We start from the raw sequence: 14,263 nt of genomic DNA on the forward strand, positions 1-14,263 counted from the left end.
AATAATAAATATATATATATATATATATATATATATATATATTATTGTTTATATATATATATATAAACAATAATAATAAAAAATATATATAAAATTATGAAATTCAATGTGTAATTACACAAATTGCCCCTTCCCTGTCATGTGATAAAATGTTGGCGCAGCCATTGCTGCGAAGAAGCAGGACCATGAAATGTCTCCTCACTCAATCACTGCTGCAATTTCCTCTCCCTCATTTTCCAATTTCGGCCGCTAATATTGCTGATACCAACCAAATTCTCAACCTTCCTCCTTTTTTCTCTGTAATTCGCACCCTTTCGCATCATCACACTCCAGCATGCTTCAAGATCATTGCTTTTCACTACACTATATAGGTTGATTGGAGTTTTTTTCTCGATTGTAGGTTCGTGGTTTTTTGGGCTCGAATTCGAGGATTAAACTCAGAGGGTATTGTTCGAATTCTATTACCGGGTTGAAGTCGATGGCGACGGCGAGACTTGTGCAGGACCCAGAGTCTATTTCATACCTGAATCAACGAGAGGCAGCGGAAATCGATGAAATTCTCATGGGTCCACTTGGGTTTAGCGTCGATCAACTAATGGTCAGCTATTTTTACGCTTTTGTTTAGCTGTGATTGTGCTTGAATGAATCAGCTTTTGGGATTGAAACTTGGAAAATATCGATTGCAGGAATTGGCTGGTTTGAGTGTGGCTGCTTCAATAGCTGAGGTAAGATTTATGGCCGCGTCTTAGTTTGTAAACCGTCATGTTTTATTCCTTTTTGTTGGCAGTTGTTTTGTAATTTTTATCAATGCCTAGGAGCAGCAATCACATCTTACCTTTGGTCGTTAGCTGATGAGGTGCTTATTAGTAGGGGTTCTTTAGAATGGTTGCTCTCTTTTTCAAACATTAAATATTATAATCACTGGCCCTTCTACATTTCCTTACTAGTTCAAAGTGCTACAACAGGATGAAATACTTTGTGAATTCAAGGGAATGATGGAAAATACTGTTGATATTGAAAGTCTTAAAATGACAACTCACTCAGAAGCCTCACTTGATTTTTATTTAGGGTCGTTATATCTGGAAATGAAGTCGAGCCCATACCGGTGCTTTAGATATGTAAGCTGTGTGTCTAGTTGAATGGGCCTACCCATAATAATGTGCAAGGTCTCTATTTTCTTTTGGGTTAGCTTTTGGAGAAAACATTTTTATGGAAACTTCCTCGTTGTTATGTGCACTGTTATATTTTGGAGTTTTGAATACAAGGGAGATGTTTTACTTGAACTGAACTCAAAAGAACGCTCTTCTTATGCAGGTATATAAACCAACCGAATGTACCCGTGTTCTTGCTATATGTGGCCCGGGGAATAATGGAGGTGATGGCCTTGTAGCTGCTCGTCATTTGCATCACTTTGGATATAAACCAGTTATTTGTTATCCAAAACGCACTGCTAAAGCTCTTTATAATGGGTTGGTAATGCAGGTATTGCCGTATTGGATATGGCTCAATTTTATTAGCGCACATAACCTAACCTAGCAGCATTGCTTATGCATTAATTTTTTGTAGTTGGAGTCACTTGCCATTCCTTTCCTGTCAGTGGAAGACCTACCTGTGGATTTGTCCACAAGCTATGCCGTCATAGTGGATGCAATATTTGGGTTCTCATTTCATGGTACTTATTAGTTTATTTTAGTTGTATCTTTCTTTTAAAAAGAATTTTGTTACTAAACAATTTTTTATGATGCTTTTCTGTTTGGCGTTTAACTTTTATGATTTTTATGGCACATTAACTTCTGTAGTTTTCTGAAGAGCGATACTTTTGTAAAAAAATTCTATATTTCAAAAATATATGGAACTTATATTAGTGTTGAGATTCTAGACTTCCTGGTCTTTGCAATTTTGAAATGTTTGGATCGTAATCATAGGTTAAGGAGGAAGTCATGAGATCAATGAATTAGTAAGTTGTGAGATCGCCCGTGTATCAGTCAAGTTCATACCCACCCTTACACGTGGAGATGGCAATAATTGTTGCCAGAAAATGTCTGGCTGCCTGTTGGGTAATATGTCGAAAGACTACTGACTAGTGACTACTGAGATCTTCTAGGAAGATCTTCACTGTTAATTTTTCCGCTGACATATCTCTGTAAATTATTCTTATTCATAATTTTTCAACTCCTAGTTAGGCCATTTTAAATAAATAAAATAAAAAAAGTTGTATGGGTATTCTTATATTTTTCTGATGATTTATTTAATTTACTATTCATTTATATGAGACGGTTACATTCACTCTATTGAGTTCAAATAATGCAATTTAGAGATTATTTGCCATGGGCTACTGCAGTAGCTTTCATATAATCCAGCTATGTTTGATAACGTCTATTCTACTCATCCAGGTAGTCCTAGGCCTCCTTTTGATGGTCTGATACAGAGGTTGGCAGACTTAGGAAATCTCAATCAAAAGCAACAGAAATTACCTGCCATAGTCTCTGTTGATATTCCATCTGGATGGCATGTTGAAGAAGGTGATCTTAGTGGCGAAGGAATCAAACCAAATATGCTGGTATCTATTTATTTTGGGAATTTCTCTTCTTTATCACTAAGCATCTTTAAGATGGCATTTTTCTTTTCCTCTCCTGTCGATGAGAACATTAAAATGTGGCTAGCTGTGTATAGGTTTCATTAACTGCTCCTAAGTTGTGCGCCAAAAAGTTTTCTGGTCCTCATCACTTTCTAGGTGGCAGATTTGTTCCCCCATCAATCGCAGAGAAATTCAAGCTTAACCTGCCAGAATATCCTGGAAGTTCTATGTGTATTCGCATTGGAAAGCCTCCACGTGTTGACATGTCCACTCTTAGAGAAAACTATATCTCTCCAGAGTTTTCTGAGGACCAAGCTGATGCTGATCCCTTTGCTCAGGTATTGGCTTCACATCAAACTGTGTGACTGTTTTCTTTTCCACTTAAACATCGTCTGTGTCCAGAAATGGATTTTGGCATGGACCATTACTTGTGTAGAACAGAAGAAAAGGAAGTACTGTGCCGGACATTTACATCAAGCTGAATATAGATCGAGATGAAATTTCTTAACAGTATTACATATGCTTTTTGTAATTTATAGTTTTTTCTTGTGTTGCTGTAGTTCCAAAAATGGTTTGATGATGCCATGGCATCTGGATTGAAGGAACCTAATGCCATGTCACTTTCTACAACTGGAAAAGATGGAAAACCGTAAGTTTCTTAAAATTTTGATTTTATGGGCGCTATGGCACTTGCAGGTGAGAACTCTTACAAGTTACAACTAGGTGAAGTGGCTTGGTTCCTGCAAAAATGACCTTTTGTCTTTTACCGTGTTGGTGTTTCTCCTTGTTACTTCTGTTGAATTTTCATTAAAGCCTGTGTAATTTTATGTGTTGCTACAGTTCATCAAGAATGGTCTTGCTGAAAGGGCTTGACAAAGATGGTTTTGTCTGGTGAGCCTGCTGTATTACATCATAGTGATATACAGTACATTGCTTTGATGAATTTAGTCTAGTTTTTCTTCTGAGAATTCACAACCTCTCATCTTTTGGATAGGTACACAAATTATGAAAGTCGAAAGGCTCATCAAATATCAGAAAATCCTCATGCAGCGCTCCTGTTTTATTGGGATGCTTTGAATCGTCAGGTATTTGTTATATTTTCTCTAACGGTGGCAGCATTTTCTTTATCTGAGGAACTTCATTGTTTCCTATCACTATTTTAAAATCGAGGAGAAAATAAAAATTGTGGTTCGTGCACTGTAACAAACATGCCTTGAGAAGAATTCACAAAGGTTATAACTGGTATCAACGCCTTCTAGTCTCCGAGGTACTTAAAACATCATTTCCAAATTCTAAATACCAAATCCCCAGAACTAGGTTGCACCTTGAACTAGACCTTAACCATCACTTGGCTAGCTTGTGCTTCAGAGTTTATAAGATTCTCAAAAAATGCTTACTATCATGAAGAATTAAATACTGCAACATTATTTGTCTTGAATATTTCTTGGATGAGCAAATGTTCATTGTGCATTGTTGCTTCAGGTAAGGATTGAAGGGCCAGTGCAAAAGGTTTCAGACGAAGAATCTGAGAAATACTTTCACAGCCGACCAAGAGGAAGCCAGATTGGGGCAATAGTTAGCAAACAGGTTTTTTTTTTTTTTGCCTTTTTAGGTTTGATTTCTTGCATCCTGTCAATATCTCTGTTATGTTCCTACATATTGCCTAGATCTGTCTCTTATTTTCCTTCAGAGTACGGTAATCTCTGGAAGACATATTCTCCACCAACAAGAAGAAGAGCTGGAGGCTAAGTTTGCTGATGGGTTAGTTATTTATGCTTAACCACTAAACACCTTATTTTTATATACATTCTGCATGGATTAGCCTGGGTGGAGAGTTTCAGCTGCATTCCAGCACGCATCATATTCATGCATTCCTAGATTTAAATTTAAATTAAATGTGCAAACCAATCCATTTACATCCGCTTTTGATCAGTTTGGCTGAATCCGAGGATCAGGGACAATTCGCCGTCATGTTGATGGTGGATTTCTCATTGACTGGTTTCATTATGATAATATAGCAATTTTTGCATTCTGGCATAGAATATCCTCTTTTGGCAATGCATTGTCAAAAGTGGAGATAGAAACTCAGCACTCCACACTTGACCAAGTTGGTCATGATGATTATCTGTTGTAAACCAACTTTGTAAAACCATAAAATTTATTGCTTGTAATATGGATGGGCTAGAGGGACTAGCCAATGGACATCCTTATTTTCAAGTTGTGTCAAATACCATATTAACGTCGTGCTATCTGGCTTGATTATTGACTGAGAAACGAAGTGTTTTATTTTTACCTTTTCTTCATGTGGCAACGCAGAAGCCTGATCCCGAAACCAAAATATTGGGGAGGATATAGACTCAAACCGCAGCTTTTTGAGTTTTGGCAAGGACAGCCATCTCGCTTGCATGACAGGTGTGTTATTGAAAGTGAGAGTCTTTGAAACAGTAGAACACGTTACACGCTAGGTGTTGATTCGATGAATTCATTTGTATTGAAAATATTTACAGCTGTATCCATCCTTGATACATAAACGTGCCTGTACATAAATATACATTCATTTGTGAGCGTGTGTTACAACTATTTATTTTCCTTTTTTGATAACATCATATGACCCTTGTATTACAATGTTTCAGGTTACGTTACACTCCAGAGTTCGGGGAGAATGTTTGGAAAATTGATAGATTGTCTCCATGACTAGTATTCTCAGTATCTTCATTATGAGATCTTAATTCTAAATTTCCATTTGTTTCTTTTTTTTCTTTTTCTTATTTCTTTTTTTTTTTTTTTTTTTTTTTTATAACAGTACAATGTTGTGAGACAATATGCACACATGATTATAGCCCCGGGTTACATGAAATCTTCTTAGTTCTCGGTACAATTTGCATGGTGTGGCAGTTGAAATCATCTTAGTGTAATAAGGCACGGTTTTGAGTTACATATCAATCTATTGATAATTTATCTTACGTAATCTCATGTTTAATTTATCATATTATTTATTCATCCCTAATTATTTATGTTACATCAATCAAATTAAATTATGAATAATTTATTTTACGTCAATCAAATCATTGAATTGATGTTACAATATTATCTTTAAAAAAATAATATTATTTATATTTTATTAATTTTTAAAAGAATAAAATAATAATTTATCCTCTTATTCGAACTTTAATCATTCAAATAAAAAAAACTATTATTTATCAATCAAACACGATATTATATTTCTTTTTTTAATTTATTTTTTTATTATATTATATTATTTATCTCTAAATTATTATCTAATCTTTAACATCAAAGATACTATTTAAGGATATTATCGACCACTTACAAAATCGAACGCTGGTTTAACAGTTTTATCACTAAAAAACTAGCCGGACAAAACAAAATCCAGGTTCACAAATTGAACTCTACAGTTATATAATTCTTCTGTTAAGAGTAAAGTGGAGCCTCAGAAGGGAAAAAACAAAACAAAAACAAAAATGAAAATAGGAAAAAACAAAATTCCCCAAGCGATTCAAGTTACTGGTTGATATTAAGAATAGCAACTAGTACAAACTTTCAGTCAATGTACATGGAAACTAAAATTTGAGAAGGGGTCAAGGAAGTCAACGCAGATCCTAGAGTCTATCATGATAAAATCCAGAAATGAATTGTGAATAAAGTTGCATAATTGATCGTTGTTACAGATGCATGATTCCTGCGAGATTGCCAGAGTGCATTGAGTATATGCCTTCTTCATCAGGGGCCATTCACTCTAAGTCAACAAATGTACCTCCGATCTTACGGATTTAGGTGTACCCCAGCTATTTGAATAGAAAATGGGTGTTAGGAAGTTAGTTGTATATGGTTCTTGCCAGCAACTTCAGAGTACCATGATTTCCATGCTTCAACATAGTGCGAGAACAGGTCCTTCAAAGCTGAGAAAACAACCATGAAACAAGTTTCTGGTTAACAAAATTTGGGACAGCATTAGTGAAAATTATTGAGTGTATTTTAAGAGTAGTGGTGTATATGTGCGTGCACTGAATTCTTCTGTTTGGAAACCACATACTGAATAAATTGAATAATGCCACTCAATGAGGAGTCTCCATTTAATAAGTGTGGTTAAAGAATGGAAGGTTTCTAACTTTCTCTTCCTTTCCCACATGTATAATTGATCAATAGACAAGAAATGGTTAAGTGTAAGTTTAACCACTGGACTAAACAAATAATCAGTTGATGATAGCTCTTCTAATGTGACTGAAATCAATCGAGTAAAGTACCTTGATTATGATACTGAGGCCGATAAGTGGAGGCTAGACTATCCCAATCTATGACCTGTTTTTCTTTTTCATCTTGAGAAGCTCCGGCCTTGTGCACATTTGCAGGAGCAAAAGGACCAAACTGGTAGCTCTTGCCTCCCGTCTTTGTCCTTTCAACCTCATTATCCAAATTCTCTTGTTTAATTTGAATTGGTATATGTGGTTTGAGGAAATGGGATGCATCCCCATCCACCTTGAACCTCTTTATAGTAGCATTAGTAAGGTCAGTTCCAAAAACCCTTTTCTTGGGCTCACTCAAAACTAAGGAATCCACATTTCCATTATCAGGTTTTCCATTCAGCCCTAACCATCTGAAAGCAGGTTTTCTTGTTTCAGGATGATGTGTCTGAAAATCATTAAAGAGATAGATAAGCGTTAGAGTTACATGTATTTTAATCATTTGGAGCTTGTTCATGCGAAAGTTTATTGATGAGAATAAAATATTGAAGTTCTGTACAACAGTTTTGGTTCTATACTCCTATCACTTAATAAGATGTCTCACCTTCTCTATAAAATTCATTGAAGACAGAACATTAGCTATATCATACAGCCTCCTAACCTTTGCTGCGGAGTTGCAAAAAGTAAGCATTAACCAAAGGAGTAATGCATATTTAATTTCAGAAATAACAAAACAAAAGTGAAGGTACATTACTTCTTGTAGTCATTGAACTGCGGTTTCCATCCCCAAGCAGTAGTTTTGCAGCATCATCAAGAGAAATCATATCCATCTGAACAATAATCACAGCATTATAAAACTGTATAGATTACAAATGAAATAAACCACAACTGCAAATAATTTAAACATTATCTTACATCAGTGCAAAGAAAAAGCTTAACAAAATTCTGAGTCAGAAGCCCAAGAGACTTCTCTTTTCTATTTTCACCTAAATATGGAAATAAATCAATCAATATTCAACACTCGCAATGTCCAAGATTAGGAACAGCCACAATCCACATAGAACATTGAACAATGAGGAGTAAATGACCAAGATTAATTACCAGATCTGTTTGACAAAGAACATTTAGGAACAGAAATAGAGTCTGATTTATCAGTTTGACTTGAGTTGTTCATATCTGAGCACATCTCATCTTCTTCATCATCTGAAGTCTAAGGAAAAGAATAATGTCAAATAAGATGATAAAGAATCCTGCAATCTGATGACACCCAAGAATTTAGTGGTGAGAAAACATCAAGGAGCTAAAAACATGAATTGAAAATATATATTTAAAAATAAAAGGAAAGAAAAACTTTCATTTCAGTTGGATCTGCCCACGACCACATAACCAGAATCATCCAAATTAAAATTTTCAATAAATAAATCTTTAGAGGGGCATACTTTCTCAGAGCAACTTGTTTCAAATGCAGAGCCATTCTCCTTGAAGCCCTCTTTCTGCAGGGGAAGAAAATATCGAAAGAACTTATAAATAAACAAATTCAGCCAAGCCTCGAGGAAAACAACAAAAGCAGTAAGAAAAAATGTCATTTACTTTTAGGTCTTCCAAAGCCTTAGGGATTGCCCCGAACCCTTTCCATGTGTAGCGATTCTTGGCCTTCCGTGCAAGGATCTGAGATACAGATATGCAGAATCCTAGTTTTCAGGTCTAGACTAAAATCCCATGTAATTAAACTCCCAATTTTTCATTAAATTATGAAGAGATTCGGATTTAAGAACTTCTTACGCCAATGCTTTCCAGAACGTTCACGATGTCATAAATTCGTCGCCTTTCCACCCCTGCAATAAAATTAAAGGAAATCCCAGATCCAGATTACCGAGCAATGTTTTTATAAAGAAGCTCATTAAAATCAGACTCAATCAAATTTGAGGGAGTGCCTTGCCGATACATACCAAGTCGCGAAGCTGCATCGTCGAGCCCAATCGTTTCGACACCATCTCTATTATACAAGCTCAGGAAACTGAACAAATACGAAAAACAAAATCAACCCACAAATTTTCCAAACTACAGCTCGTGCACAAAAGTATGAACTTGAAGTTTCAACAAAACACACACACACAGTTAAAGAAATGAGAAGAATGGGTCCTTGATTTAAAATGAAGGACAAAAAAAAATTACTTGGTGCATAAAAGACCCAGAGATTTCTGTTTGCGGCAATATGGGGCATCTTTAGATCCAGAATCCATGGCTGCCGCTGCATGGACCTCGGGTAAAGCCATGAGAAATCTCTTCAAACAAGTATATCGATCAGTAAGCAGTAACGCAGAATGTATATACAACCCAAAACACACACAATAAAGCGTATCACTGCGTGTGCTTGGATACCGTTGAAAAGGGTTCCTTCAGTGGCGGCAATCGGATGAATCGAGGGTTTGTATGTGAAATACGTACGATTGCGATAATTTGTCGATTTGGGGGAGGGAATTCGAATGTTTGAAAATGGGCCATGCAAAAACAGCGGGAATTTGAACGTTGTTTTTGGATGCGCTGACGCGCCGATGAATACGAAATTACTGTTTTGACCTCGCTGGAGCGTGGTTTGTTTCCTAACGTGGGAGGGCATTCGTGGAATTTCGCACGGGGTTGGGTGATTTGCGGGGAATCTTATGATGTAATTACTCATCACGTGGATAGATTTGCCTTTTACTCCGTTGTTTGTTTAATCATTCATCATTTGTTTAACTCAAAAAAAAAAAAAAAAAATCACTCATCATTTGTTTTTACTAATTTTATTTTTTATTTTTTTCTATAGGTCAATCCGATCACGGTTATTTTCGTTGAGTCGAAACGATCGTATGGCACTGAAAGTCGAGACCGTTGTTTCAGTTGCAATCAAAGTTGGAATCGAAAACTAACGATTTTATTTTTGGTTTGAGATAACGAAAATTTATAATTGAGATCAGAAACGAAATTACATGAAATTGTAACCGATATCATAAATTGGTTTTGGATTTTAAGTAACTTTTATTCTGTTTTTTTACTAATTTTTTTTAAATTTTCATTTTATTCGTTGATCCGATCATAGTTCTCTTCATCGAATTGACATGATCGTCCAAAACCAAAAAGCTTAAATCGTTTTATGAGTTCCGAATCTAAAAATATAATCGGTAACTAACAACTCTATTTTGGCTCTAGTAAAAAAAATAAAAAAAAAATAAAAAAAACTGGAATTAAATTTAGAAACACATTTATGTACATTGTAACTGATATCATAAATTATTAAATTTTAAGTTCCCGCGATACATTGAGATTATTGGATTTAGCTAGATTTAATTAAACAGCTACTTTTTCACTCTTCAAAATGATAAATATTTAATGATTTAATTATTTTAAGTAACAAATATTCGATCATAAGTTTATTGCTTATTATTTAACGGTGTATCTTAAATTGATATTTAGAATTCAGAAACCTGTAGATATTTTATGGACTTTCAATTTTTTTGTTAGAAAATTGAATCCAACTTCCTTGATTGAATATAAAACTATTGCATTAAAAGAAATGAATTCAACTTCCTTTTATTAAATATAAAACTATTAATTTCTTGATGACTAAATGGACTCTTATCATTTTCAGAAATACAAAGGCTCCGTTTGATATCAAAAGGTGTTTGCATGACCATTTAAATATTTAAAAAAGTATTTTTTAAGTAAAATTTAAAGTTTTTTCAAAGCCCAAAATTAAAAATTAAAAATTAAAAAAGCACTTTTTAAAAATAAAAAAAAAATCTATGAAATTCAAACGAACTCAAAAACTCCATTGAACTTATACAAATATAGATCGGATTTGAAATTCATCTAAATTGCGTTTAACTTGATAACAGATTTTAGTATATGATTATAAATAACTCATGTGGCGATGAACTTATTATTATTTTTAAAATAATAATAATAACAACAACAACAATAATAATAATAATAATAATTGATGATGGTTGTAAAACCAGGGTCCGGGCTATTAGGGTAGTGTTGTGGGCCTGACGTGGTGGCCGGGCTAATGGAAGTAATACATGAACTGCCCTTCCTTAATCAAGGTGATCTGCACACCAAAGAAGGGAATAAAAAGCACGTTAGTGGGACGCCGGAGGAAGTTCCGGCGGGGCCACTCTGATGCTTAAGTTAGACTTAGAAATAGAGTGGGCTTTTTAGAGAAAATGAGTATAGTGCTTTGGAAATTTAGGTGAACATACCTCTACAAATATCTGTGACCAGATATTTAAAGGCCTTGGAGTGAGAGTGTCACTCCGCAATTCCCGGGTAGTGGCCACGATCTGGATCGTGGGTGTGGTAGTTGCTCATGTTTGCCTGTCATGTACGATGAACCCGGAAAGCTTGGGTTGGTGATAATCGTGGGGATCATGCCCTTAAAACACGGGCTTTATATAGTCCTGCAGACCTGGTTTTCCGGGCTCCTGAGGCTGCTGGGCTACCTTAATACGGCCCTACCACTCCGGGTCATTCGTGGCCCGGGCCTCCTGGCTTACCGGGACATCACTACTCATCCCAAAAATAGTCGGGCTAGAGTCTTAATCGCTGTCCCGACTTATAGTTCCGCCACCCTTGCTTTAATACAACCCTGTAATCCCTGACTCTTTATGTCCCTGTTCCCCGGGGCATATGTGGCCCTGCTCCCCTGTCTTGCCGGGGCATCACTACTCAGCCCAAAAATAGTCGGGCTAGAGTCTCACTCGCTGTCCTGACTTACAGTCCTGCCCCTGGCTGTTCAAAGCCTTGCTACCCCGGCCTTGTGGGTGTATCGTCCAGTAATGTCCAAAAATTCTAGGGCTGACGTTAACCCTAGAATTTTGAAAAGACGGGCAGGTGTCAGAAGACGTTATCTGTCCTTTCGACTGCCCGCGTCATCATTACACTGCCCGGTTCAACTTCCCAAGATCATCCTTACCCTTCGATCATATTTTCATCTACGGTCAGCATTAAAGCTCTTCGCCTATAAAAACAAAACCCCCTTCCTTCACTTTTTCTTTACTTTTCCTATTCACGTATTCCCTCCCTGCTACTAAACTTCTCCGGCTCCGGCGACTCCGCGTAGCAAGCTTGCTTTCTTTTGTAAGTTTTCTGTCTATCTTACCTTAAAGTTTCCTTGTCCTTTGAACATGTCGAATTCCACATCTTCAACTTCCGGTGGCCACGTTCGTGGCTCTTTTGATATAGAATCCGAGGCCTTACGCCACGATTCTCCCCCGCCTGTCACCTCCCATGTCCAATCCCTAGTAGCTCCCTCCTCCTCTCATCCGAAGAAGGCTAAAATCGGGCCTTCTAAGGACAAGGGTAAGGCTAAAATATCCGACTCTGGGCCTCTCCTTCCTTTGCCCAAACCAAACCCCGAAAGTCCCTGGTTTTCCCACTTTACCAGTACCCTCCGCCCAGAATCCATAGAGGAACTTAAGCTTATGGGTAACATTCCTCCGGCGTACTCGATTCTCATTCCGGGGCCCCTAGGCCGGGCTGACCAGCCGCCCGAGGGGTTCTATACCTTCTTCAGGGAAAAGCTCAGGAATGGGCTTCGTTTCCCTATTCATCCCTTTTATTATAAAATTGCTTCTTTTTACAAGGTTCCCTTGAACCAATTTCATCTCAATGCCTTCCGCATGATGGCTGCCACTTATGTTCTTTTCAAAGCGAACAACTTAGCCATCACCCCTCTCATCTTTCACTACTATTATGCCTGCCGTTTCATGGAGATGGCTTTCTCTTTGAATGCCCGGCAGAATGCCCGGTTTCTAGATTATACCCCGTCCTCGTGGAAGGGATGGAAAGAGAGATTCTTTTATATTCAACTCCCTGGTGCCCGAACCAGACCTACCCAATTCTTGACGGCCCTTCCTCTTCAACCCGAGCTCCCTAAAAATTATAAGTTGGAGGAACCCTACCTCCGAACCCAAGAGCTAGTGGAAAACCAGAAGTTTCCTTCAGCCCCTCTCCTGGAGGAAAAAATTTTGAATGATTACGGGCTGGGTGCCCGGGTAACTGATCCGGTTGACCGGATTATTGATGCATATGATGAGTCGGCCCCAGTCCCTGGTATGCTTTACTGTTACCATGTATTTGCTTCTCTTACAAACTGTTTGTAATGTACCGATTTTTATCATTTTTGCGCAGCATCCCCAGCCCCGCCTAAGAAGAAAAAATCTCGACTGATGAAGCAGGCCTTTGCTCAGAAACGGGCAGCCGAGAAGGCAGCTGCCCGGGAAAAGGAAGAAGCCAGGGCTGCAGTGGCAGCGAGAAAGGCCCGAGTCCTTCAACTAGCGGAGGAACGCAGGGCTCAACAAGGCCTAGGTGAGGAGGCTGCCACTGCAGTTGTCACCTCCGAGGTCGCCGCTCCTTCACCTTCTGTCGTACCCCTGCCATTTCCATCTGTGGAGGCAGGGTGGACGAATGAGCCGGCTCCTTCTGCTGCCGGTCCCTCCTCTCCTTTGACGCGGAAGAGGAAAACCATAGAGGAGCCAGAAATGGTCATTCTTAGTAACCCAGAAGAGGTGGCTCCTTCCTCTCCCTCTTTCCCCCCATTGGCCCCCTTTTACCAGGCTGCCCAGGGATCTAGTCCCTTTGGTGCAAGGGAAAATATATTCCAAGCCGGGGCCTCTGGCCGGGGAGTGCGGATGTTGAAGGACCTTTTGACTTCTGCGGAGCAGCTCCACCTCTATAACCAAAACCCGACCGTGAAGTATTTCGAGGGCACCAACCGGGTTATATCCGTAAGTTTACTTCTCCTAGTCTCGAACGTGTTCTGTTTTCTATTTCTAACACCTCTGCTTTCAGGGACTGCATATGCTGGTGGACAGCTATGAAGATGCGACCAAATTTGGTCGGATTAAGACTGATCGGGCACACGTAGAGGCTGAGAAGTCTCAGGCTGCCGCGGAGTTGATCAAAAAACTGGAACAAGACTTGATGATGGCACAACAAAGTCATGATCAAGCGACGTCTAGTCTCCGTTCAGCCCTGGAGGCAGCCGAGCAAGGTCTTCACTCTACTCAGCTAGACCGTGTCCGCTCTGAAGCTGATCTAGGGCAGGCTCGAGATGCTCTAGCCACCACTACGGGTGAGTTGAGGGCGGCTGAAAACCGAGCTGCAGAGGCTCAAGCTGAAGCGGCCAGTGCAAGGGATAAAGCGGAGAAAGCAGTGTCAGCTCTGGAAACTCGCCTGAAGTCAGAGGAAGAGCTCAAAGCAACCTTCCTATCTTCTGCTGAGTTTCAAGAGACAGTGGTAGATAGATCGTACACCTTTTTCCAGGTCGGATTTTACAAATGCCGAGATCAATTCGAGGAAGCTGGCCTATAGTCTTCTGACAAGAGAGATTTTCCCGACTTGGATAAGGCCATCGACTCCCTCCCCGCCACCCAAGGAGCTGAAAATGCGAAGGCTGCCCCGAGTCAGACAAATGCAGATGTCGGTCCCTCTAATAACCCCG

General features: G+C 38.5%; 2 protein-coding genes across 2 annotated transcripts; one reads left to right on the plus strand and one right to left on the minus strand.

Annotated features, from left to right (window-relative positions):
- Nucleotides 1-138: 138 nt before the first annotated feature.
- Nucleotides 139-5,496, plus strand: LOC140863457 (pyridoxine/pyridoxamine 5'-phosphate oxidase 1, chloroplastic-like). Its single transcript, XM_073266906.1, has 14 exons — nucleotides 139-299; nucleotides 401-598; nucleotides 687-725; nucleotides 1,315-1,482; nucleotides 1,567-1,672; nucleotides 2,394-2,560; nucleotides 2,674-2,916; nucleotides 3,139-3,227; nucleotides 3,419-3,469; nucleotides 3,573-3,663; nucleotides 4,061-4,165; nucleotides 4,269-4,339; nucleotides 4,895-4,990; nucleotides 5,212-5,496. The coding sequence occupies exons 1-14, from the start codon at nucleotides 150-152 to the stop codon at nucleotides 5,270-5,272; spliced, it is 1,635 nt and encodes a 544-aa protein (XP_073123007.1). The 5' UTR covers nucleotides 139-149; the 3' UTR covers nucleotides 5,273-5,496.
- Nucleotides 5,497-6,155: 659 nt separating this feature from the next.
- On the minus strand, nucleotides 6,156-9,205 carry LOC140866044 (E2F transcription factor-like E2FE). Its single transcript, XM_073270908.1, has 12 exons — nucleotides 9,160-9,205; nucleotides 8,953-9,062; nucleotides 8,727-8,794; nucleotides 8,560-8,612; nucleotides 8,368-8,445; nucleotides 8,217-8,270; nucleotides 7,879-7,987; nucleotides 7,693-7,763; nucleotides 7,532-7,607; nucleotides 7,382-7,443; nucleotides 6,841-7,225; nucleotides 6,156-6,495 (listed from the first exon to the last, which is right to left on the minus strand). The coding sequence occupies exons 2-12, from the start codon at nucleotides 9,051-9,053 to the stop codon at nucleotides 6,404-6,406; spliced, it is 1,149 nt and encodes a 382-aa protein (XP_073127009.1). The 5' UTR covers nucleotides 9,054-9,062; nucleotides 9,160-9,205; the 3' UTR covers nucleotides 6,156-6,403.
- Between the last annotated feature and the right edge of the window lie 5,058 nt (nucleotides 9,206-14,263).

This window comes from Henckelia pumila, chromosome 4 (genome assembly GCF_033568475.1).
Source record: "Henckelia pumila isolate YLH828 chromosome 4, ASM3356847v2, whole genome shotgun sequence".
NCBI classification, from domain to species: Eukaryota; Viridiplantae; Streptophyta; class Magnoliopsida; order Lamiales; family Gesneriaceae; genus Henckelia; species Henckelia pumila.

Coding starts and splice junctions, on each gene's coding strand:
- LOC140866044 (XM_073270908.1), bottom strand. CDS start 9,053: ATGGCTTTACCCGAGGTCCATGCAGCGGCAGCCATGGATTCTGGATCT. Junction 7,988..8,216: donor AAACAAGTTGCTCTGAGAAA/GTATGCCCCTCT, acceptor TCTTTTCCTTAG/ACTTCAGATGATGAAGAAGA. Junction 7,764..7,878: donor TTCTTTGTCAAACAGATCTG/GTAATTAATCTT, acceptor TTCCATATTTAG/GTGAAAATAGAAAAGAGAAG.
- LOC140863457 (XM_073266906.1), top strand. CDS start 150: ATGTTGGCGCAGCCATTGCTGCGAAGAAGCAGGACCATGAAATGTCTC. Junction 599..686: donor TTAGCGTCGATCAACTAATG/GTCAGCTATTTT, acceptor TATCGATTGCAG/GAATTGGCTGGTTTGAGTGT. Junction 4,991..5,211: donor CCATCTCGCTTGCATGACAG/GTGTGTTATTGA, acceptor ACAATGTTTCAG/GTTACGTTACACTCCAGAGT.